At 40.1% G+C, this 23,092-nt stretch overlaps 2 protein-coding genes and 18 non-coding genes across 23 annotated transcripts in view; 2 read left to right on the top strand and 18 right to left on the bottom strand.

Annotated features, from left to right (window-relative positions):
• Positions 1-1,344: 1,344 nt before the first annotated feature.
• trnam-cau (transfer RNA methionine (anticodon CAU)) lies at positions 1,345-1,417 on the bottom strand. Its single transcript has one exon. It is a non-coding gene; the product is annotated as a tRNA-Met (tRNA).
• A 265-nt stretch (positions 1,418-1,682) lies between these two features.
• trnam-cau (transfer RNA methionine (anticodon CAU)) lies at positions 1,683-1,755 on the bottom strand. The gene has a single exon. It is a non-coding gene; the product is annotated as a tRNA-Met (tRNA).
• Positions 1,756-2,406: 651 nt separating this feature from the next.
• Positions 2,407-2,480, bottom strand: trnam-cau (transfer RNA methionine (anticodon CAU)). Its single transcript has one exon. It is a non-coding gene; the product is annotated as a tRNA-Met (tRNA).
• Positions 2,481-2,746: 266 nt separating this feature from the next.
• On the bottom strand, positions 2,747-2,819 carry trnam-cau (transfer RNA methionine (anticodon CAU)). The gene has a single exon. It is a non-coding gene; the product is annotated as a tRNA-Met (tRNA).
• Positions 2,820-3,089: 270 nt separating this feature from the next.
• On the bottom strand, positions 3,090-3,162 carry trnam-cau (transfer RNA methionine (anticodon CAU)). The gene has a single exon. It is a non-coding gene; the product is annotated as a tRNA-Met (tRNA).
• A 270-nt stretch (positions 3,163-3,432) lies between these two features.
• trnam-cau (transfer RNA methionine (anticodon CAU)) lies at positions 3,433-3,505 on the bottom strand. Its single transcript has one exon. It is a non-coding gene; the product is annotated as a tRNA-Met (tRNA).
• A 1,009-nt stretch (positions 3,506-4,514) lies between these two features.
• Positions 4,515-4,587, bottom strand: trnam-cau (transfer RNA methionine (anticodon CAU)). The gene has a single exon. It is a non-coding gene; the product is annotated as a tRNA-Met (tRNA).
• Positions 4,588-4,857: 270 nt separating this feature from the next.
• Positions 4,858-4,930, bottom strand: trnam-cau (transfer RNA methionine (anticodon CAU)). The gene has a single exon. It is a non-coding gene; the product is annotated as a tRNA-Met (tRNA).
• A 605-nt stretch (positions 4,931-5,535) lies between these two features.
• Positions 5,536-5,608, bottom strand: trnam-cau (transfer RNA methionine (anticodon CAU)). The gene has a single exon. It is a non-coding gene; the product is annotated as a tRNA-Met (tRNA).
• Positions 5,609-5,875: 267 nt separating this feature from the next.
• trnam-cau (transfer RNA methionine (anticodon CAU)) lies at positions 5,876-5,948 on the bottom strand. The gene has a single exon. It is a non-coding gene; the product is annotated as a tRNA-Met (tRNA).
• A 270-nt stretch (positions 5,949-6,218) lies between these two features.
• trnam-cau (transfer RNA methionine (anticodon CAU)) lies at positions 6,219-6,291 on the bottom strand. The gene has a single exon. It is a non-coding gene; the product is annotated as a tRNA-Met (tRNA).
• Positions 6,292-6,561: 270 nt separating this feature from the next.
• trnam-cau (transfer RNA methionine (anticodon CAU)) lies at positions 6,562-6,634 on the bottom strand. The gene has a single exon. It is a non-coding gene; the product is annotated as a tRNA-Met (tRNA).
• A 1,009-nt stretch (positions 6,635-7,643) lies between these two features.
• On the bottom strand, positions 7,644-7,716 carry trnam-cau (transfer RNA methionine (anticodon CAU)). Its single transcript has one exon. It is a non-coding gene; the product is annotated as a tRNA-Met (tRNA).
• A 270-nt stretch (positions 7,717-7,986) lies between these two features.
• On the bottom strand, positions 7,987-8,059 carry trnam-cau (transfer RNA methionine (anticodon CAU)). Its single transcript has one exon. It is a non-coding gene; the product is annotated as a tRNA-Met (tRNA).
• Positions 8,060-8,664: 605 nt separating this feature from the next.
• On the bottom strand, positions 8,665-8,737 carry trnam-cau (transfer RNA methionine (anticodon CAU)). The gene has a single exon. It is a non-coding gene; the product is annotated as a tRNA-Met (tRNA).
• Positions 8,738-9,002: 265 nt separating this feature from the next.
• trnam-cau (transfer RNA methionine (anticodon CAU)) lies at positions 9,003-9,075 on the bottom strand. The gene has a single exon. It is a non-coding gene; the product is annotated as a tRNA-Met (tRNA).
• Positions 9,076-9,683: 608 nt separating this feature from the next.
• Positions 9,684-9,756, bottom strand: trnam-cau (transfer RNA methionine (anticodon CAU)). Its single transcript has one exon. It is a non-coding gene; the product is annotated as a tRNA-Met (tRNA).
• Positions 9,757-11,182: 1,426 nt separating this feature from the next.
• Positions 11,183-11,255, bottom strand: trnam-cau (transfer RNA methionine (anticodon CAU)). Its single transcript has one exon. It is a non-coding gene; the product is annotated as a tRNA-Met (tRNA).
• A 227-nt stretch (positions 11,256-11,482) lies between these two features.
• Positions 11,483-18,726, top strand: nasp (nuclear autoantigenic sperm protein (histone-binding)). 4 transcript variants are annotated; one of them, XM_077607908.1, is made up of 15 exons: positions 11,483-11,653; positions 12,045-12,086; positions 12,499-12,612; positions 14,174-14,254; positions 14,931-15,037; positions 15,709-16,044; positions 16,245-16,309; positions 16,378-16,448; positions 16,527-16,600; positions 16,987-17,175; positions 17,269-17,441; positions 17,543-17,614; positions 17,677-17,751; positions 18,098-18,223; positions 18,570-18,726. In XM_077607908.1, the coding sequence occupies exons 1-15, from the start codon at positions 11,616-11,618 to the stop codon at positions 18,591-18,593; spliced, it is 1,587 nt and encodes a 528-aa protein (XP_077464034.1). In that variant the 5' UTR covers positions 11,483-11,615; the 3' UTR covers positions 18,594-18,726. The 4 variants fall into 4 exon arrangements, with proteins under 4 accessions (XP_077464034.1, XP_077464036.1, XP_077464033.1 ...); XM_077607907.1 differs by having other exon boundaries at positions 11,485-11,653; positions 12,042-12,086; XM_077607910.1 differs by lacking the exon at positions 15,709-16,044 and having other exon boundaries at positions 12,042-12,086.
• Positions 18,727-20,836: 2,110 nt separating this feature from the next.
• lrrc7 (leucine rich repeat containing 7) overlaps positions 20,837-23,092 on the top strand; it is an 83,523-nt gene continuing 81,267 nt past the window's right edge. Inside the window, exon 1 of the mRNA XM_077607002.1 lies at positions 20,837-21,180. The gene's annotated coding sequence lies outside the window, so the exon portion shown is untranslated. The remainder of the gene's footprint in view (positions 21,181-23,092) is intronic.

Below are 23,092 nucleotides of genomic sequence, written 5' to 3'. Positions count from 1 at the left end.
GTGGAACCTGGCACGAAGAGTGGGCTGAGCAAAGGGGGGCACTGTTTCTGAACAGGCCTAATATATATATATATCTTCCTGGGTTAGTGGAACGTGGGCTGGGAAAGAAAGGCAGTTTTAACTTCAGTTGGCTCGCCGCCATTTTTTCTCTTTGTCTGTGGGCTCGGCCATTTTTCCTCTCACATGTGGTCTGCTTTTCAACCCCCCCACCATCCTGTCTCAATCCACCATCTCTTAAATACTTATTTTTATCAGTCTAAGTATTCTTTTTCGCCGATTAAACTCCTATTTTTCGCGGCAATCATACTTATATCGTTTATGAACGCGTCATAGCGTACTTATATATATATCTATTCATATGAAGGTTACTTGCATGCGTTTATAGTTTTATTCTATTTCTTTTTTTTTTCTTTATATCGAGCTCTTTCATTATCTTGGCACTGTATGACAATATATTTCTTCTATATTTTTAACACAACCCTCGAAGTCCCTTCGCGGGGAGGCGCTACCTCCCATTTGTCTGCTTTCCAGGCAGATAGGCCGACACACAGCCTTTTATCGTGCTGTATACTATTTAAACATTATTCCGACACACAGAAAAATGTCTTTCCGACACACAGAAAGAAGAATCTCCGACACACAGAGAAGAGTATACGCAACTTTTCTTTTTGGGACTTGGTGGGTTAGATTCTACAAATTAATTTTAAAAAGTGCCTTACCATTTTTTGGTGCCTCCTCTGTACGAAAGGATAATTCGTAATCTGTTCCCGGGCCAGCAGGCCAGATCGCCCTCTCTCAAGGCTGGAGTAGCCGACGTCAAGCCATCCATCCTTCTGTCGATCTGCCGTGGCCGGAAAGCAGAGAAGAATCTCGGGTTTCAGGCACCAAAATGTCAAAGCTGGGTTGCCTCGACAATGATCTTCATACAGAGGAAGCAGCAAAACACGTGGTAGTTTTAAGCTCCCGGCCGAAGGAGGTTATCTGGACAGGGAGGCCTCTCGAAAAATGGCCGCCGCTCGGCCCTCTTCCTTTGTTCTTGGCTAGCCCCCTTGGCTAGCCCCCACCCTTCCTAAGAAGGGGTCAGCGCTCGGACAGAGCCAAGCGTCCACCTCGAGGTTCCCCATCCAGATACGCCGTTCACTCGGTCGAGGGTGGTATTTAATAGAAGTTAGGCGGAGACAAACTTTAGGCGAGCACACAAAAGGGGTGGGTTATATACAAAGTGATGACAGGCCTTGGCCTGTAGGTGTCAGTAAAAATTCTATTCTAGTAACTAAATTCATAAGAGTGCAAGATTAAATATAAGAATACAGTTCATATTTCACAGAATTCGTCACAAAGCATTGCCCCAAGTGAGGGTTGAACTCACGACCTTCAGATTATGAGACTGACACGCTGCCTACTGCGCTATTGGGGCATGTTATTGTTTTCATTTTGGTATACTAATAATCAATTGCTGGTTACCGACCCTCCTTTTAATAGCCGATAGTTGTCAATTTTAATCTGGGATTAAAACTGTGTTTACCTTCACTGGTAATATTAGTAAGCAAAACATCCCATTGTTGTGACTCAGTGAATTCTAATTTAGATAATTCACTGAAGTATCTCTCGAGACGACAGTGGAATGAAACAGTATCTTAAAAGTGAGCAATTAAATCTTTGAGGAATTCGTCACAAAGCATTGCCGCAAGTGAGGGTTGAACTCACGACCTTCAGATTATGAGACTGACACGCTGCCTACTGCGCTATTGGGGCATGTTATGTGCATTATTTTGGAATACTAATAATCAATTGCTAGTTACCGACCCTCCATTTAATGGCCGATAGTTGTCAATTTTAATCTGGGATTAACACTGTGTGGTGTTTATCTTCACTGGTAAGAGTAGTAAGCAAAACATCCCATTGTCGTAACTCAGCGAATTCTAATTTAGATAATTCACTGAAGTATCTCTCGAGACGACAGTGGAATGAAATAGTATCTTAAAAGTGAGCAATTAAATCTTCGAGGAATTCGTCACAAAGCATTGCCCCAAGTGAGGGTTGAACTCACGACCTTCAGATTATGAGACTGACACGCTGCTTACTGTGCTATTGGGGCATGTTATTGTCTTCATTGTGGAATAGTAATAATCAATTGCTGGTTACCGACCCTCCTTTTAATGGCCGGTAGTTGTCAATTTTAATCTGGGATTAAAACTGTGTGTTTACCTTCACTATTTTCATCTGGGATTAACACTGTGTGGTATATAAATTCACTGGTAATATTAGTAAGCAAAACATCCCATTGTCGTAACTCAGCGAATTCTAATTTAGATAATTCACTGAAGTATCTCTCGAGACGACAGTGGAATGAAATAGTTTTTTACAAGTTAACGGTTAAATTTTTTAGGAATTCATCACAAAGCATTGCCCAAGTGAGGTTTGAACTCACAACCTTCAGATCATGAGACTGACACGCTGCCTACTGCGCTATTGGGGCATGTTATTGTTTTCATTTTGGTATACTAATAATCAATTGCTGGTTACCGACCCTCCTTTTAATAGCCGATAGTTGTCAATTTTAATCTGGGATTAAAACTGTGTGTTCACCTTCACTGGTAATATTAGTAAGCAAAACATCCCATTGTTGTGACTCAGTGAATTCTAGTTTAGATAATTCACTGAAGTACCTCTCGCAACGACAGTGGAATGAAATAGTTTTTTACAAGTGAGCGGTTAAATTTTTGAGGAATTCGTCACAAAGCATTGCCCCAAGTGAGGGTTGAACTCACAACCTTCAGATTATGAGACTGACACGCTGCCTACTGCGCTATTGGGGCATATTATTGTGGTAATTTTTGAATAGTAATAATCAATTGCTAGTTACCGACCCTACTTTTAATGGCCGATAGTTGTCAATTTTAATCTGGGATTAACACTGTGTGGTGTTTATATTCACTGGTAATATTATTAAGCAAAACATCCCATTGTCGTAACTCAGCAAATTCTAATTTAGATAATTCACTGAAGTATCTCTCGAGACGAATGTGGAATGAAACAGTATCTTAAAAGTGAGCGGTTAAATTTTTGAGGAATTCGTCACAAAGCATTGCCCCAAGTGAGGGTTGAACTCACAACCTTCAGATTATGAGACTGACACGCTGCCTACTGCACTATTGGGGCATATTATTGTGGCAATTTTTGAATAGTAATAATCAATTGCTGCGTACCGACCCTCCATTTAATGGCCGATAGTTGTCAATTTTAATCTGGGATTAACACTGTGTGGTGTTTATCTTCACTGGTAAGAGTAGTAAGCAAAACATCCCATTGTCGTAACTCAGCAAATTCTAATTTAGATAATTCACTGAAGTATCTCTGGAGACGACAGTGGAATGAAACAGTATCTTAAAAGTGAGCGGTTAAATTTTTGAGGAATTCGTCACAAAGCATTGCCCCAAGTGAGGGTTGAACTCACGACCTTCAGATTATGAGACTGACACGCTGCCTACTGCGCTATTGGGGCATGTTATTGTGTACATTTTGGAATACTAATAATCAATTGCTGGTTACCGACCCTCCTTTTAATGGCCGATAGTTGTCAATTTTAATCTGGGATTAAAACTGTGTGTTTACCTTCACTGGTAATATTAGTAAGAAAAACATACCATTGTCGTAACTCAATGAATTCTAGTTTAGATAATTCACTGAAGTACCTCTCGCAACGATAGTGGAATGAGATTGTTTTTTACAAGTGAGCTGTTAAATTTTTGAGGAATTCATCACAAAGCATTGCCCCAAGTGAGGGTTGAACTCACGACCTTCAGATTATGAGACTGACACACTGCCTACAAAACTATTGGGGAATGTTATTGTGTTTATTTTGGAATAGTAATAATCAATTGCTGGTTACCGACCCTCCTTTTAATGGCCGATAGTTGTCAATTTTAATCTGGGATTAACACTGTGTGGTGTTTATCTTCACTGGTAATAATAGTAAGCAAAACATCCCATTGTCGTAACTCAGCGAATTCTAATTTAGATAATTCACTGAAGTATCTCTTGTTGGGAATTTTATCTCTAAATTATATTAAAGTTAAGTTAGTAATCTGACTCCAATTTGTGACTTTACCCAACTGCCACTCATCCAACAATTTGCGTGCTCGTTCTGCAATAGAAAGGTATCAGGAAGCTAGCATTTTCACACACGAGTAGATTTATTCCTAACACACAAATCTAATACATACAACTGGGTCTCGGGTCCCTCTGAACACAGCTCTGTACGCCTCTGTTGCCACCAGCAGACGTACTCTCATCCGAGTTGCCCAGCAATGAGTTATACTACACAATATGCAAATGGGATTAAAACTGTGTTTACCTTCACTGGTAATATTAGTAAGCAAAACATCCCATTGTTGTGACTCAGTGAATTCTAGTTTAGATAATTCACTGAAGTACCTCTCGTAACAACAATGGAATGAAATAGTTTTTTACAAGTGAGCGGTTAAATTTTTGAGGAATTCGTCGCAAAACATTGCCCCAAGTGAGGGTTGAACTCACGACCTTCAGATTATGAGACTGACACGCTGCCTACTGCGCTATTGGGGCATGTTATTGTGTTCATTTTGGAATACTAATAATCAATTGCTGGTTACCGACCCTCCTTTTAATGGCCGATAGTTGTCAATTTTAATCTGGGATTAACACTGTGTGGTGTTTATCTTCACTGGTAATATTAGTAATCAAAACATCCCATTGTCGTAACTCAGCGAATTCTAATTTATATAATTCACTGAAGTATCTCTCGAGACGACAGTGGAATGAAATAGCATCTTAAAAGTGAGCAATTAAATCTTCGAGGATTTCGTCACAAAGCATTGCCCCAAGTGAGGGTTGAACTCACGACTTTCAGATTATGAGACTGACACGCTGCCTACTGCGCTATTGGAGCCTGTTATTGTTGTTGTTTTGGTATACTAATAATCAATTGCTGGTTACCGACCCTCCTTTTAATAGCCGATAGTTGTCAATTTTAATCTGGGATTAAAACTGTGTTTACCTTCACTGGTAATATTAGTAAGCAAAACATCCCATTGTTGTGACTCAGTGAATTCTAGTTTAGATAATTCACTGAAGTACCTCTCGCAACAACAGTGGAATGAAATAGTTGTTTACAAGTGAGCGGTTAAATTTTTGAGGAATTCGTCACAAAACATTGCCCCAAGTGAGGGTTGAACTCACGACCTTCAGATTATGAGACTGACACGCTGCCTACAGCGCTATTGGGACATGTTATTGTGTTCATTTTGGAATACTAATAATCAATTGCTGGTTACCGACCCTCCTTTTAATGGCCGATAGTTGTCAATTTTAATCTGGGATTAAAACTGTGTGTTTACCTTCACTGGTAATATTAGTAAGCAAAACATACCATTGTTGTGACTCAGTGAATTCTAGTTTAGATAATTCACTGAAGTATCTCTCGAGACGACAGTGGAATGAAATAGTATCTTAAAAGTGAACAATTAAATCTTCGAGGAATTCGTCACAAAGCATTGCCCCAAGTGAGGGTTGAACTCACGACCTTCAGATTATGAGACTGACACGCTGCCTACTGCGCTATTGGGGCATGTTATTGTTTTCATTTTGGTATACTAATAATCAATTGCTGGTTACCGACCCTCCTTTTAATAGCCGATAGTTGTCAATTTTAATCTGGGATTAAAACTGTGTGTTCACCTTCACTGGTAATATTAGTAAGCAAAACATCCCATTGTTGTGACTCAGTGAATTCTAGTTTAGATAATTCACTGAAGTACCTCTCGCAACGACAGTGGAATGAAATAGTTTTTTACAAGTGAGCGGTTAAATTTTTGAGGAATTCGTCACAAAGCATTGCCCCAAGTGAGGGTTGAACTCACAACCTTCAGATTATGAGACTGACACGCTGCCTACTGCGCTATTGGGGCATATTATTGTGGTAATTTTTGAATAGTAATAATCAATTGCTAGTTACCGACCCTACTTTTAATGGCCGATAGTTGTCAATTTTAATCTGGGATTAACACTGTGTGGTGTTTATATTCACTGGTAATATTATTAAGCAAAACATCCCATTGTCGTAACTCAGCAAATTCTAATTTAGATAATTCACTGAAGTATCTCTCGAGACGAATGTGGAATGAAACAGTATCTTAAAAGTGAGCGGTTAAATTTTTGAGGAATTCGTCACAAAGCATTGCCCCAAGTGAGGGTTGAACTCACAACCTTCAGATTATGAGACTGACACGCTGCCTACTGCACTATTGGGGCATATTATTGTGGCAATTTTTGAATAGTAATAATCAATTGCTGCGTACCGACCCTCCATTTAATGGCCGATAGTTGTCAATTTTAATCTGGGATTAACACTGTGTGGTGTTTATCTTCACTGGTAAGAGTAGTAAGCAAAACATCCCATTGTCGTAACTCAGCAAATTCTAATTTAGATAATTCACTGAAGTATCTCTGGAGACGACAGTGGAATGAAACAGTATCTTAAAAGTGAGCGGTTAAATTTTTGAGGAATTCGTCACAAAGCATTGCCCCAAGTGAGGGTTGAACTCACGACCTTCAGATTATGAGACTGACACGCTGCCTACTGCGCTATTGGGGCATGTTATTGTGTACATTTTGGAATACTAATAATCAATTGCTGGTTACCGACCCTCCTTTTAATGGCCGATAGTTGTCAATTTTAATCTGGGATTAAAACTGTGTGTTTACCTTCACTGGTAATATTAGTAAGAAAAACATACCATTGTCGTAACTCAATGAATTCTAGTTTAGATAATTCACTGAAGTACCTCTCGCAACGATAGTGGAATGAGATTGTTTTTTACAAGTGAGCTGTTAAATTTTTGAGGAATTCATCACAAAGCATTGCCCCAAGTGAGGGTTGAACTCACGACCTTCAGATTATGAGACTGACACACTGCCTACAAAACTATTGGGGAATGTTATTGTGTTTATTTTGGAATAGTAATAATCAATTGCTGGTTACCGACCCTCCTTTTAATGGCCGATAGTTGTCAATTTTAATCTGGGATTAACACTGTGTGGTGTTTATCTTCACTGGTAATAATAGTAAGCAAAACATCCCATTGTCGTAACTCAGCGAATTCTAATTTAGATAATTCACTGAAGTATCTCTTGTTGGGAATTTTATCTCTAAATTATATTAAAGTTAAGTTAGTAATCTGACTCCAATTTGTGACTTTACCCAACTGCCACTCATCCAACAATTTGCGTGCTCGTTCTGCAATAGAAAGGTATCAGGAAGCTAGCATTTTCACACACGAGTAGATTTATTCCTAACACACAAATCTAATACATACAACTGGGTCTCGGGTCCCTCTGAACACAGCTCTGTACGCCTCTGTTGCCACCAGCAGACGTACTCTCATCCGAGTTGCCCAGCAATGAGTTATACTACACAATATGCAAATGGGATTAAAACTGTGTTTACCTTCACTGGTAATATTAGTAAGCAAAACATCCCATTGTTGTGACTCAGTGAATTCTAGTTTAGATAATTCACTGAAGTACCTCTCGTAACAACAATGGAATGAAATAGTTTTTTACAAGTGAGCGGTTAAATTTTTGAGGAATTCGTCGCAAAACATTGCCCCAAGTGAGGGTTGAACTCACGACCTTCAGATTATGAGACTGACACGCTGCCTACTGCGCTATTGGGGTATGTTATTGTGTTCATTTTGGAATACTAATAATCAATTGCTGGTTACCGACCCTCCTTTTAATGGCCGATAGTTGTCAATTTTAATCTGGGATTAACACTGTGTGGTGTTTATCTTCACTGGTAATATTAGTAATCAAAACATCCCATTGTCGTAACTCAGCGAATTCTAATTTATATAATTCACTGAAGTATCTCTCGAGACGACAGTGGAATGAAATAGCATCTTAAAAGTGAGCAATTAAATCTTCGAGGATTTCGTCACAAAGCATTGCCCCAAGTGAGGGTTGAACTCACGACTTTCAGATTATGAGACTGACACGCTGCCTACTGCGCTATTGGAGCCTGTTATTGTTGTTGTTTTGGTATACTAATAATCAATTGCTGGTTACCGACCCTCCTTTTAATAGCCGATAGTTGTCAATTTTAATCTGGGATTAAAACTGTGTTTACCTTCACTGGTAATATTAGTAAGCAAAACATCCCATTGTTGTGACTCAGTGAATTCTAGTTTAGATAATTCACTGAAGTACCTCTCGCAACAACAGTGGAATGAAATAGTTGTTTACAAGTGAGCGGTTAAATTTTTGAGGAATTCGTCACAAAACATTGCCCCAAGTGAGGGTTGAACTCACGACCTTCAGATTATGAGACTGACACGCTGCCTACAGCGCTATTGGGACATGTTATTGTGTTCATTTTGGAATACTAATAATCAATTGCTGGTTACCGACCCTCCTTTTAATGGCCGATAGTTGTCAATTTTAATCTGGGATTAAAACTGTGTGTTTACCTTCACTGGTAATATTAGTAAGCAAAACATACCATTGTTGTGACTCAGTGAATTCTAGTTTAGATAATTCACTGAAGTATCTCTCGAGACGACAGTGGAATGAAATAGTATCTTAAAAGTGAACAATTAAATCTTCGAGGAATTCGTCACAAAGCATTGCCCCAAGTGAGGGTTGAACTCACGACCTTCAGATTATGAGACTGACACGCTGCCTACTGCGCTATTGGGGCATGTTATTGTTTTCATTTTGGTATACTAATAATCAATTGCTGGTTACCGACCCTCCTTTTAATAGCCGATAGTTGTCAATTTTAATCTGGGATTAAAACTGTGTTTACCTTCACTGGTAATATTAGTAAGCAAAACATCCCATTGTTGTGACTCAGTGAATTCTAATTTAGATAATTCACTGAAGTATCTCTCGAGACGACAGTGGAATGAAACAGTATCTTAAAAGTGAGCAATTAAATCTTTGAAGAATTTGTCACAAAGCATTGCCGCAAGTGAGGGTTGAACTCACGACCTTCAGATTATGAGACTGACACGCTGCCTACTGCGCTATTGGGGCATGTTATGTGCATTATTTTGGAATACTAATAATCAATTGCTAGTTACCGACCCTCCATTTAATGGCCGATAGTTGTCAATTTTAATCTGGGATTAACACTGTGTGGTGTTTATCTTCACTGGTAAGAGTAGTAAGCAAAACATCCCATTGTCGTAACTCAGCGAATTCTAATTTAGATAATTCACTGAAGTATCTCTCGAGACGACAGTGGAATGAAACAGCATCTTAAAAGTGAGCGGTTAAATTTTTGAGGAATTCGTCACAAAGCATTGCCCCAAGTGAGGGTTGAACTCACGACCTTCAGATTAAATGACTGACACGCTGCCTACTGCGCTATTGGGGTATGTTATTGTTTTCATTTTGGTATACTAATAATCAATTGCTGGTTACCGACCCTCCTTTTAATAGCCGATAGTTGTCAATTTTAATCTGGGATTAAAACTGTGTTTACCTTCACTGGTAATTTTAGTAAGCAAAACATCTCATTGTCGTAACTCAGCGAATTCTAATTTAGATAATTCACTGAAGTATCTCTCGAGACGACAGTGGAATGAAATAGTATCTTAAAAGTGAGCAATTAAATCTTCGAGGAATTCGTCACAAAGCATTGCCCCAAGTGAGGGTTGAACTCACGACCTTCAGATTATGAGACTGACACGCTGCTTACTGCGCTATTGGGGCATGTTATTGTTTTCATTTTGGTATACTAATAATCAATTGCTGGTTACCGACCCTCCTTTTAATAGCCAATAGTTGTCATTTTTAATCTGGGATTAAAACTGTGTGTTTATCTTCACTGGTAATATTAGTAAGCAAAACATCCCATTGTTGTGACTCAGTGAATTCTAGTTTAGATAATTCACTGAAGTACCTCTCGCAACGACAGTGGACTGAAATAGTTTTTTACAAGTGAGCGGTTACATTTTTGAGGAATTCGTCACAAAGCATTGCCCCAAGTGAGGAATGAACTCAAGACCTTCAGATTATGAGACTGACACACTGCCTACTGCACTATTGGGGCACGTTTGTTCAATCTTTTTGGAATAATATAGTAAATCAAATTCTGGTGACTGACCCTACTTTTAATGGCTGATAGTTGTCTATTTTAATCTGGGATTAAAACTGTGTGATGTTTACCTTCACTGGTAATAATAGTAAGCAAAACGTCCTATTGTCGTAACTCAGCAAATTCTAATTTAGATAATTCATTGAAGTACCTCTCGAGATGATAGTGGAATGAAATAGTTTGTGTGAGTGGTTTTAAAGAATTTGTAACAAACCATTGCCATAATTGAGGAATGAACTCACAACCTTCAGATTATTAGACTGACACACTGCCTAATGCGCAATTGGGGCATGGTTTTTTAAATCATTTTTGGAATAAAAAAAATAATTTCTGGTTACCGGCCCGCAAGCAAAACGTCCTACCTCAGCTGAGCCGGGAACATTGTTACGGACCCATACCACCCTGGTCACAACCTGTTCCAGCTGCTGCCCTCTGGTAGACGTTACAGGTCTAATAAAGCACGGAAAAATAGACATAGGGACGTTTTTTTCCCCACAGCCATCAGGACTCTGAACTTGCATTAGCACAACACACAATCCCTTCTATTTAATAACTTTGGGGTGTGCAATAACAATGTTCAATATCTTAGATTGTGCAATATTTTAGAATTTCCCTTGTCAGGATTTTTAGATTTTTAACTTTACTTATTTATGTTTTTTTTTTTACTGGAAAACGCACTTTGTGGAGTAGTACCACCAATTTCATTATACGCAGCTGTGTATGATGACAATACAGGCTTTTGATTGATTTGATTAACGTAACTCAGCGAATTTCAATATAGATACTTCACTGAAGTAGCTCTCGATATGGCAATGGAATTAAATTGTTTTTTTTAAGTGAGCGGTTAAAATTTCAAGGAAATCGTAACAAACCAGTGCACATTTGTTTCAATATTTTGGAAAAATTAAATGCCATTTCTCAACGATTGGCTATTCCAAGGAGTGTCATCCTTGGAATAGCCAATTGTTGTTGATTTTAATGTGGGATTAAAACTGCGTGTTGTAGCGACAGTGGTAGATTACATTTCTAGCCAAAAACCGGTGCCCCGAGTGAGGATCGAACTCACGACCTTCAGATTATGAGACTGACGCGCTGCCTACTGCGCTATCGAGGCACACGCCAGAACGTAAAATATTGAAATTTTTACAACTTATTTTCATGTCTTCAGTAACTATCATCAACAATTTTATCGCACATTTGAATGACGCACACGCCCCTCGTGATAAAAAACATGTTATATGTTCCAAGTTAATTTTGAGTTTCCGATTGCAACTCATTCAACGCCATCACGCATTGTGATGCGGCCCCTTTAAAGAAAATCTCCCGCGTTCAGAGCTGTGCGGAAATAGAGTGCCTCTTTTTCCTCTATTTAAGCGCGCCAACAAACGCTTTGACACACCACACAAGATTTAATCCATCGTCACGTTATTTGGTGCATTTACCTGGACGTTTTCTTCTGCCAAGACGACGGAAGATGCCAGAGGAAGCGTCCATTGCGTCAAGTTCTAGAAGGTAACACTTGTAATTCTGCATTTGATTGTACGGAACACAATCATTACACTTGCTACCACTATTAGCCTCGCATTGTAACCATATAAACACCTGGCACGTGCAAATATGGTCGTGCAGAAAATAAATGGTTAACTAAATGTATCTTGCATTGTATCCTGTAGCAATTCAGATGCTAACTAAGTAGCGCAATAGCTAATAATATATAGTCGCAACCATGGCGCGCTATATCAATAAGTAAAACGTTTATGCTAACTAAATAGCGCAATAGCTAGTAATACATAGTCGCAACGGCGGCGCGATCCTTCAATAAGTAAAACGGTCAAACGTTTCGTTAGGTAATGTTAACTCATTAAGTAGTGAATCAATGTGAGATGAACTTGTTTTTCAGCAGCATGGACGAGAAGCCGTGCTCGTCAGCAGCTGTTACGGATAGGTGAGCATCAAAGCGTCCTCCCTCGCTGGGCCTTCACGAGGACATGAAGTAGACTTTGACTCTACTGCAGTGGTTCTTAACCTTGTTGGAGCTACCGAACCCCACTAGTTTCCCTTGCGCATTCACCGAAACCCACCAGTTTCATGCCCGCATTCACCGAACCCTACTTTAATGTAAAATAAAATGTGATTGTTTTCAAATTCAAGAGCTATAAATTCCTTGCAGCATTGATTGGCCAAGCAATGTCACGTGGTCATCTGCAGCCAGTGACCGCCAAGCGGGCATGTAATCGTGAATAGACATGATCAGTCAATCTGTCTTGACCTCCGTGGCAGAGGCTCCTCCGAACCCCCAGGGTTCGTTCGAACCCAGGTTAAGAACCACTGCTCTACTGTTTATATCCTTTTGACAGCTCTGTTGACGTCTCGGAGGAGGCAAAGAAACTCATTGGAACAGGGAACAGACATCTAGTGATGGGTGATGTTGTCTCTGCGGTTGGTGTCTTTCAGGAAGCCTGTGGCATGCTGTGAGTATACCCTGAAATTATAATTTGCATTTGTCCATCTCTCCTCATTTTCGGAACCGGTTAATCCGCACTAAGGTTGTGGGGGTGCTGGAGCCTATCCCAGCTGACTTTGGGTTGAGGTTGTGGATGCCTTGAATTGGTGGCCAGCCAATTGCAGGGCACGAGGAGATGGACAACCATTCACGCTCCCATTCATACCTAAGGGCAATTTAGTGTCCAAGCAGCCTACCATGCATGTCTTTGGAATGTGGGAGGAAACTGGGGTTACCAGAGAAGGCCCACGCATGCCTGGGGAGAACATGCAAACTCCACACAGGTGGACTGACCTGGATTTGAACCCGGGTCCCCCCACTGTGAGGCCGACGTGCAAACCACTCGGCCGCTGGGCCGCCCCCGCAGTAGAACTGGTACAAATGATTAAGTTGAATTGAATGCCCAATGAGTTTTGGCGTCTGTCTACAAATTGGCTCTTATTTACGCGCCCTCGGTGTTTACCGATAAATCTGTTAATCTACCTGTGAGTAGTTTGGGTGTAGGCCTTACAGTTCTGAAGTCAGCTTTTGACCCCAGCCTGGGTCCTCACTGTGTGAAGTTAAGACCGATACTCTGAGCACTCTAAATTTCACATCAGTATGTGTGTGTGTGATTGGTTGGCTGTCTCCTTGTGCCCTGTGATTGGCTCTCCACATATTCAGGCTGTCCTCTGCCTTGTGCCTATAGTTGGCTGTGATAGGCTCCAGCACCCCCTGTGACCCTTGTAAGAATAAGCGATTTGGATAAATGCGTGAATATACGTGTTTACCCGACACCCAAGTGTAAACCCATTTAGCTGGGTCATTTCATACGGGCATTTGCCGGAACATTATCACATCATGACCTAGTCAAAAGTCCAATACATTACTGCAGGGGTCCCCAAACTGGTCCTCGAGGGCTGCTCCGGGTCCAGGTATTTATTCCAACCGATCCAGTTCATACACTTTGAGCAATGAGATTTCTGCAGAAAACTGGAACCACCTGACTGGAATCCACTGATTGCACTTGTAGGACACCAGATTGGTGAAAAGATGTCCTCTTTCTGAGTTTGAATGATAACCCAAACCCACTGTGGCCCTTTGTGGAATAGTTTGGAGACCACTGCATTACTGGCTCATGTGTTGTCTGTATAGCGGGTAATGTTCCACTTCAGATTGAGGTAGCTCATTTGTTCACAGCAGTTTTAGTGACGGGCCATGACTGGGTTTCCCATTTTGGCAATAAATGCATAGAAACCAATAAAACTAAGTGCTGAGAGAAGTTGAACTGTACCTATTTCACAGATTTTTTCCAAAGCTAAAGCACAAATCAAATTGGAAAATAAAATTGTATTTTGATAAATTACTAAGAATATGCTTTCATTGAAAAAAAAACAAGAAAATATTTTCAGTTCCGTTGATAATAAGCGTCCTATTTCTTTTGGGCGCTTTTCAAGGTTGTGAGCCCGTAATGTTCCTACCTGTTATCTGGACTGATAGATGACTGACACGCAATTTTTATGATATTTGTTGCTCTATCTGCATGTTAGAGCTGCCAGGTATGGAGACACTGCTGATGAGTGTGGTGAGGCCTTTTTCCTGTGTGGGAAGTCCTTACTTGAGCTTGCCAGGTAATTAAGGTGTTTATAACATTTGTCTTGCATTCACTGTATGATTGGTGTGATCTAGCATAAGATGAAGTTATTGTTTCAGATTTAAAAAAAAATATAATTATAATAATAAAAAAAATATATAAAAATCCCATACCACACCAATGTCATAATGCCCTTATCTTTTACAGTGAGGAAAATAAATAATTGACAAAATGTAAAACTGGTACGATTGTAATGTTCATTTAACTCTGTTCTTAAAGTGAATGATTCCAGTTTTATCCAAGTTGTAACAACATATTGTAAACTGGCAAGCTATCGAGGGGAAAAAAAACAATTTTATTTTGTCACAAGCATGCCAGTTTGACCCAGTTTTTTTTGTACTCGGTCACACCAGCTAAATAATACACAATAAGTCAACTTATGATCTGGACAATTCAGTCATCATGAAAATCAACAATTGTCCCCAGTGTTATTTGAAATACAGCTTGTCATGTGAATGTTACTGTATTTCGAAAATATTCCATTCATGTTTTGGTTAAAATCTTGACTTGAAATCACCATCTGCCACCAAACAAATACAACCCCGGCCCAACTTTCACCCTAGGCTCAACTGGAAGTACTTGCAGTGTAAATAGATGTGGTTCAGTGTTGCCATATAAACATTTAATCAGATTTACCCTGTGTGTTTGTGGAGGATGGAGAACACTGTCCTTGGAAATGCACTGGAAGGAGTCCCAGAAGAATCTGAAGATGAGGTACAGCCTAGTGACCCCAATATTGAGAGTGCCAACAACCTTGACGGTATGGGTCCCATATTAGTCTCTGTAGGTTAGAAAACTAGAGGATAAAATCATCCACATATCCCTAAATGATTACGTTCTCGCGCACTTTTATAATTGTTCAGCTAATATTTGCTTGTTTGTCACATTGCCTCATGGAAAGAGTCTGGTGCAGGTTAATAGTGTTCTGTGGCTACATTATGAACAGATATTTGACGATAACAATGTTAAATCCACTACAACCTACTATAATGTCTTGGAACAGTAGTGTAGCTGCAACAGTAGTGTAGCTGCAAAACTAGTCCTGCCAGTGTTGGCCATTATAAAACTACAGCAATTAAATGACATCTTATGGCTATTTCGGGGCCATTTTAACACATTTTTTGACATTCCATTCGGTGTCTTCGTTATTCTGGTTGACCCATTATAAAATCTAATTACTGCACACTGGTATTTTCAGTCAGTTTTGACTGTCATTGCGTAAAAGATTCCATTTCTGCAAAAATGAACCAAAGAATCCCAATTCAAAATCTTGACTAGCTCTGTTTACCATTTTACATGGCTCTCATTGATGTTTATCATGCTTATTCTGGAACTACATAATATGAATATGCTCATGTTGCCAAGTGTCATTGCTAGCTGTAATTCCTAGGAAATGGAGCCAAACTAATTTAGTATACCACTCTGGTGCAGAAAACACTCGCAGTGAGTTACGAAGGCAGGTGTATGATGCAATGGCCGAGAAGTCTGAGGCATTAGAATCAAAGCCTGAGTCTGGCTTGGAGAGCAGCACGGAGGTCAAGCTCGAAAACGGTGTGGCAAAGTCTCCTGCTCCCCAACTGAATGGAGAAGAGGGAAATCTCACTGAGGGAGCTCGAGAAGATGGAGTTGTGAACGGGACTGGGGAAAGCCTCACAGAGTCCCCTGGTAACAAGTACATGGCAAGGACCGACTCCCCTCAAAAACACACTGGTGCGGAGACTGAAACTGATGACGAGAATGGCAACTCCAAAACCGAAGAGACAGAGGGCAGGCAGTAGACCTTATCATTCAAAGTACTAATTCTCTTTGCATGATGGGTGCGTCACAATCCTTGGTGTCTTTTTCCCGTTAACTGGTAGTTCACATGCTGGTGTTAAATAAAATCATAATTTTCAATATGTATTCTTGAACCGTTTTGTGTGCACTTTTCTTGCTTATAAACATAAATTATTTTCTTGTGCATAAAGATGATGATGATGGTGATGATGAGGACGATGACGATGAGGAGGAAGGGGATGGAAGTGGTAACAAGGTAATGTCACTCTTTTGAGAACTCCCGCCCCTATTTTTTTTCTTCCCTTTTTTCCCCTTATTGCTCAGGAAGAGGATGAGGTTGGAAATCTGCAATTAGCGTGGGAAATGCTAGAGGTGGCAAAAGTTATATACAAGAGGTAACTATCAGATGCAATGGATAGTCTATTTTGTTGGGATCATAATGTTGGAAACTAATTTTATCCATATTGCTTCAGAAAGGAAAGCAAAGAGGACCAGCTAATGGCCGCCCAGGCCTTCTTGAAACTTGGAGAAGTTGGTGCAGAAACTGGTATGTTTGCCTACTTATTTCATCAAAATGTTTGAAGAGGTGAACCTCTAAATGGGAGCCTTGAGTATTGGTTTATTTGAGAAGCTCTTGAATGGAACTTCTTTTACAGCTACTTGCTACTCGCTTGTATAGTTCACAATAACTGTGAGGCACAACATGGAACTACACTGAAGGCTGGGCATCCCAAATTTGGATTTATTTGCTCTTTAAATGTAGGATTGTGGGATGACACACAATTCAGTTTGAGATCACTGTATGCAAATCTTAGGGTTCGTCTTTATGCCTTCTCAGATTGGTCGGTGAAGACGTGGCAATTTATTTTTGATCGTATCTTTGTTGCAGTGCACAAATATATTTAAAGTTAACTCCTGTGCTGTCTCCCAAAGGCAACTATCCTCAGGCACTAGAAGATTTCCAGGAATGTCTGACCTTGCAGCTGAAGCATCTTCCTCCTCATAGCCGTTTGCTGGCAGAGACCCATTATCATGTTGCCACAACACTATGTTACATGGATCAGTACAGCCAAGCAATTCAGCACTACAACAGTTCCATAAGAGTAATTGAAACCCGCCTTGGTGAGAGCATATATTTTTGTAAATAAATTAAAAATAATAAACAAATTGGAAAGAAACTTCAGAGGTGCAAACTTAATCCAATTGTTTGTGTAGCCATGTTGCAGGACTTGCTTGATGCTGCAGATGGCAAAGAAACAACAACCGAGGCACGAACGGAGGTAGAAGATCTAAAGCAGCTTCTACCCGACATTAGAGAAAAAATTGAGGATGCTTTGGAGACCCAGAAAACGGCCAGTGCTGCCTCTTTGGCCATCCAACAGACTCTAGTAGGTTCACACTGAAATTAACTAAATATTCAATATATTGACTTGAAGGGTCTCTTTAGCTTTTACTTGTTTAATTAAGTTTGGCAAATTGCCTCTTTCAGGGTGGTGCTTCAACCTCATCAGAGGCCCTCAGTGAAAACAGAGGCCCTTCAGCATTTTCTCTCCCCACTCAGGTAAGATTTGTGTTTAAAATGCAGAACTGGTGGATTTTTCCCCTCCCAACCTTTAATTTCAGAACCGTGAAAAATCAGCTGATGGTGCATCTTCTTCCAAAATGACCTCAGACATTTCACACCTTGTCAGGAAGAAGGTGAGATGAGTTGTTGTTTTGACTTGGCATTAGTTTGTAAATGTATAAATTTATGGTCAAAATGGTAAACACATGCTGATCTCTCAGGCTTTGACAAGTTTCTGAGCATGATGTTTGTCATGTGCTCTTTACTGCATTGTAGTGAGGTGGTTGGTGCTGTGATTTGGAGTGTCCTTTGCTTTTTGGGAATGAACAGTAGTTATATTAGTGATTTTGTAGCAGCCCTTCATTATCTCAAAGTGCATGCAAGTGGTTATGACTTTCTCAGAAGAAATCAAACTGGAATGCAGTTTCGAGGCTTTTGAGTCTTGTCTTCCTTCCCACCTTTCTTTATATTTTTACACAGAGGAAACCAGAGGAGAACATCCCAATAAAGGACACTGATGCTAAGCAGGCCAAACAGGAAGCCACAATTTATTGCGGTGGAAATTCTAGTGCCAACAATGGAATTGAGGAGCAAAAATCACAGGAGGCGAGTGATAGGCTTGTATTGTTCTGCAATACGTTAAAGCTAGCACTGTTAGTTTATTGCGAAGGCTACCTCATAAGTTGGGGGGGCCCTTAGCTAGAATGAAGGTAAAGTTCACCCCATTCTCCCCTGACTGCTTGAAAATCCCACTTCAGATTCTCCTCAGAGATGACATGGAAACTTTTTGTGATGAGCGCAACAATTTGTTCACATGATTACTTTTTTAGTTGTTGCACAGCCTTCAGTTGACTAAAGGTGTCCACACCTTTTTATCTGTGCAATTATATGCTGCTGACAAAATACTAAAGACATGAATCTGAAAGTTATTTGCACATTTCATTTCTTGCAGGCTGCTGTCCATTCTTCTGTATGACGAGCCACACTTCCGGGGCAGAGAACAGCATGCTTCCTCAATTCACTTACAAACATTTGTTGTAAATAAGATCACTTTTTCATAGATTTTTGTCTCCAGTTTTGTATACTTGCAGTAAAACTATTTGCAAATATTTGATGTATTTATTTACCTTCCAGGTGAACCACTTGTATTACACAAATTTTGCAATTATGGGAATTCTAGCTTAAAAATTCTTACATTTAACATGGAAATATGTCAACCTTGTCCAACTTTGAGTCATTTTCTTAGAACCTGTTATGACCCTGTTAAAAGTTCAAACTGTTTGGGTGATCCCAGTTCTGTGCAGTTCTCAATTAGCATCAGATTGGAGCCAATTTTAATACAATTCAACTATTTACACTGATTTGGCAAGCAGACTGAGAAAAGGTCATCAGTCTAAACCCTGGCTGGGTAATTTGGTCCTTGGTGCTGCTGTGGGTGCAGGTTTTTATTTCAACTGATGCAACACAGACCGTTTAACCAATTCAATTTCAGCTGAAACGAGAAGCAATTGACTGCAATCCACTGATTGTATATCAAACATACCAGATTGGTAGAAAAGTTTCCTCTTATGGGTTGGAATGAAAACATGCACCCAGTGTGCCACTTTGTGCAGATTTTGAGTATTTTTACATGGACAAATAAAAAACAAAATGGTTTATTTGTATTAATTTCTCTATTATAACCATTTGATTTTTGCATTTCCCCCAAAAAATTTAGTATAGAACTCTTAGCTAAAAGATGGAAAAGGTGCACTTGCCGCATTTCTCCAGCAGAGGAGGCACAAACACCTTAAAAATAATCACTGGCCCGGTGCTAATGCAGGACGCAGACGCACAAATCTTAACTTTGGTTTTTCTTCAGTCTATCACAAACTAAGTACTGAAAAGTTTGTCAATTCTGGGAAAAAATGCATAACAATGGACAGCCCTGCTATTAAAAGCTGCATCTAAGTAGAACATTAAGTGTTTTAATAGAACATACATTAAATCAATTTCCAAGTACAATATCAAAAATCCAGTTTGCACTTGAGCACAAAAACTATAAAATAACCTGTATCTTAAAAACAAAATTGCCAATAATTTTCTTCATCTACCTGACATTCACTAACACATACGCCCCAAATAATACAAATGATCCCAAAAGGTACATTTCCTATTGAAATCCTTAGTTTTACCGGCACACTACATGAAATACACGTTAGATACATTGTTATTGTTAGTCATAATTCCCTAGTAATGTTCCCTTGTGTTACTATCAATTAAATGAAGACTAGTAATACTATAATAGAGTGTAAGGTAAAGACTAATGGGTTGTACATTATTTTCATATTCAAATAATCAAAGCTGAAACTTTCAACTTTGATTATTATGCACCTCAATTCATACAAAGATTGCACATTGTTCCACAATGTGTATTTTTTGTATGAGTTGACTTGCATGCTCGTATGTAAAGAGACTAGGGCCCCAAATTTCTACCATATTTGTATGTTTTCTGGCTTTTATCCAATGTGTCAAATCAGGCTGCATAGCCCACTTGTACACATTAGCCTATAAGTCATTTTTTCAGGCTTCCCAGTGCCTTTTGTAAGAACTAAAAAGGACTCCTGCTTCAACATTATGTAATTCCTACACACCCTTTCAGCAAACCTGGCCATGTCAACCCTCTCTTAGAAAGTGGAGAGCCAAATAGTCTTTGATCACCACCGGCAAATGCATTCCTAAATATGAATGGTCTAACCTCAATTTTCCACCTACGATGTCTGTTCATTTGTTTAAACGCAGTTCCCTAATGGAAAGGTTCATGGTCAGGTAATACCTGACCATGAACCTTTATACCATACCGTATGGTTTATTTGAAGGGGATTATTTGCAGCTTTCAATTGTTGAGTGTGTAGTTGTTTTATGCTGCATGGTCAATTGGGTGTGTTTTTTTATTCTGCCATTTGCAGTTCTCCTATTAGATATGCTGTTGAGGATATGTTGAACTGAAGCTGCTGCAGAAAACTAAAATATTCAACACACCTCTACAGAGAGAGAGTGTCTTAAGGACTTGAACTCCTTCCTCTCTTTCTCCCACATCTTTCATGCTTTGGCGGCATACGTTCACATCCCTGTTCGCATCTGTTGCTAGGCAACTATTAAATCAAGGCTCCCGCATCAGAGGAGAGAGGGAGAGACCGATATCTCACAAGTGCCGCCATTTGCCACTGTTTGTTTGGCTCTGTACATGATCTCGTCACAGCTATCAATCTCCAACTGTGGATCCATTTTGACTTGTGACTCCGAGTCCGCCATTGGGCAACCAATCAGGACAGGATAAGGGCGGGCAGAGTGGTTTCCAAGGTTACCCTTGTGATTGACGTTGAGTCTCCTGCAGCGGAGCGCGCAGCAGCGTATCACTGATGCTCCCACTTCCAACTGGAGACTGAAGAATCTGGAAGCGAGGAAGAAGGATGCTTGTTCTTTAAAATTTTCCCTGCCTTTCTTATTGGAAAAGATGAACATGGGACTCCTTGAAAAAGCCAGTTGAGGAAAAGAGGTGGAATAAGAAGAGAGAATTCTTGGTGAGAGTTGATTGTCTTTGGCCTTGCCTTTATTGTTGAACTCTTAATGGCAATGCTTATTGGGACAGGCTTTGGATGTTTTATACGTGCGTGGGAGTGAAGGAAAGGTTCTTTACTGTGTGGGTGTTGAAATCCTTCATACAGTATCACTGTAGTAAATGGTAAAAATAATTTTAAAAAAATATGTACTAGACAATATTCCACTATTTTCACCACAACTGCATATGATCCATATTTTAGGATTTGATATGATGGCCTGTGAACTAGCTGCATAAGAGGAGGAGGAGTATCAATTACATAATGGTTCATTCCCATCAGGGAGTTTTAACATAAATAGGCAATAATTGTGTTTAGCTTTTGATTTACAGCTATAATGTTTGAGTACAGTGTGTCTACTATTGTAGGTGGTATGGCGGAGCAATGGTTAGCGCGTTGGCCTCACAGTTCTGGGGTCGAGGGTTTGATCCCAGGTGGGTCCTCACTGTTCAGAGTTTGGATGTTCTCCCCGGGTTTGTGTGGGTTTTTTTTCCGGGTACTCTGGTTTCCTCCCACATCTCAAAAACATGCAGGGTAGGCAGGTTGAACACTCTAAATTGCCCCTTGGTATGAGTGTGAGGGTGAATGCCTGTCCATTTCCTGGTGCCCTGCAATTGATTTTCTGGCCACCAATTCAGGGTGTCCCCCGCCTGGTGCCCGTTTTAGCTGAGATAGGCTCCAGCACCCCTGTGGTCCTTGTAAGGATAAGCAGTTCTGAAGATGAATGAATGAATGTCTACTATTTTGCACAATACATTAAGACAGGCTTTATGACAGCCAGTATGAGGTGCTCGTAAACCAAAGTCTGCCAAGACTATTTTAGTGTCATCAGATCTTGTCCTGAACTGCAATGCATTGTACTAAATAAAAATACGCACGACCAGGCTTTCCCTAAAACTGTGAGTGACCTCGGGTAAGATGACAGCTGCTTCCCCTGTACCCTAAGGGCTCACTTTTGCACCATCAGGGACTTTCTGCTAAACTGCTTTCCCCAGCAGGAGCCCTATTCTTTACCATCTGAGGACACTAGCCTTTGGGATCAGGTGTGTTTATGCAACAAAGTCATTTCTTTCTTAACTTTTTTTCGTGCAAAGCAAGTTGCATGATAGCACTGCATCCGTTTGAGACTTTTGTGTACTCCAGAGCTGTTTAGGCGCTCTCAGACTTCAATGTTACTGCCTGCCAGCAGAGGATGGAACTACTGCGGATATCTAGGCTTCTTTTCTGCTTCAGTAAACAGAATGCAGTGCAGTGGCATAGAAGACTTCAGAAATCAACCTGAGTCATATTTGAGTAAAAAAATGCACCTGTTCACCTCCAGGAGATATGTTAGGGAAGCAGTTTTGTGTTTTTACTCTTCTTTTTTCCAAATTCGATTGGCCCTTTATTTTTAAGGCACACATATCTGAGATCACGAGTTCAATGCCGGGCTGCAGCCTTCCTCTGTGGTGGAGTTTGAATGTTCTGCCCATGCCTGTGTTGGTTTTCTCCAGTTATTCCAGGTTATACACCACCAATATTCCCTCTAATTTTTCATATGTCTGAGCACACAGAGGACCAGTGTGAGCAACATCATAAATGCTCGCTATGGGCAGACACCAGTATCTCACCTGCCATTAGCAGATGCATGTCTACTACCCATAAATGATCTACTCATAATATAAATTAATGATTAATATATATGAATAAAGAGCCACATTGTGGTGTAAGGGTTCGAGTTCGGTAAGGCTCGGGTTCAATTTCTGCTGGTGACGCTATGATTGGGAGTGCGGATGGTCGTTTGTCTCTCTGTGTGCCCTGCGACTGACTGGCGACCAGTCTAGGGTGTAGTCTGCCTTTCACCCAAAGACAGCTGCATCATATCATTGGCTGGATA

This window comes from Stigmatopora argus, chromosome 8, assembly GCF_051989625.1.
Source record: "Stigmatopora argus isolate UIUO_Sarg chromosome 8, RoL_Sarg_1.0, whole genome shotgun sequence".
Lineage (NCBI taxonomy): Eukaryota > Metazoa > Chordata > Actinopteri > Syngnathiformes > Syngnathidae > Stigmatopora > Stigmatopora argus.
This window is presented reverse-complemented; position numbering and strand designations above follow the sequence as displayed.

What these genes read in the sequence shown, in the direction of transcription:
- nasp (XM_077607907.1), top strand. Translation starts at nt 11,616, where the DNA reads ATGCCAGAGGAAGCGTCCATTGCGTCAAGTTCTAGAAG. An exon ending in TCAGCAGCTGTTACGGATAG is followed by an intron (nt 12,087 to 12,498) that starts GTGAGCATCAAA and finishes TCCTTTTGACAG; the next exon opens with CTCTGTTGACGTCTCGGAGG. An exon ending in GAGTGCCAACAACCTTGACG is followed by an intron (nt 15,038 to 15,708) that starts GTATGGGTCCCA and finishes ACTCTGGTGCAG; the next exon opens with AAAACACTCGCAGTGAGTTA.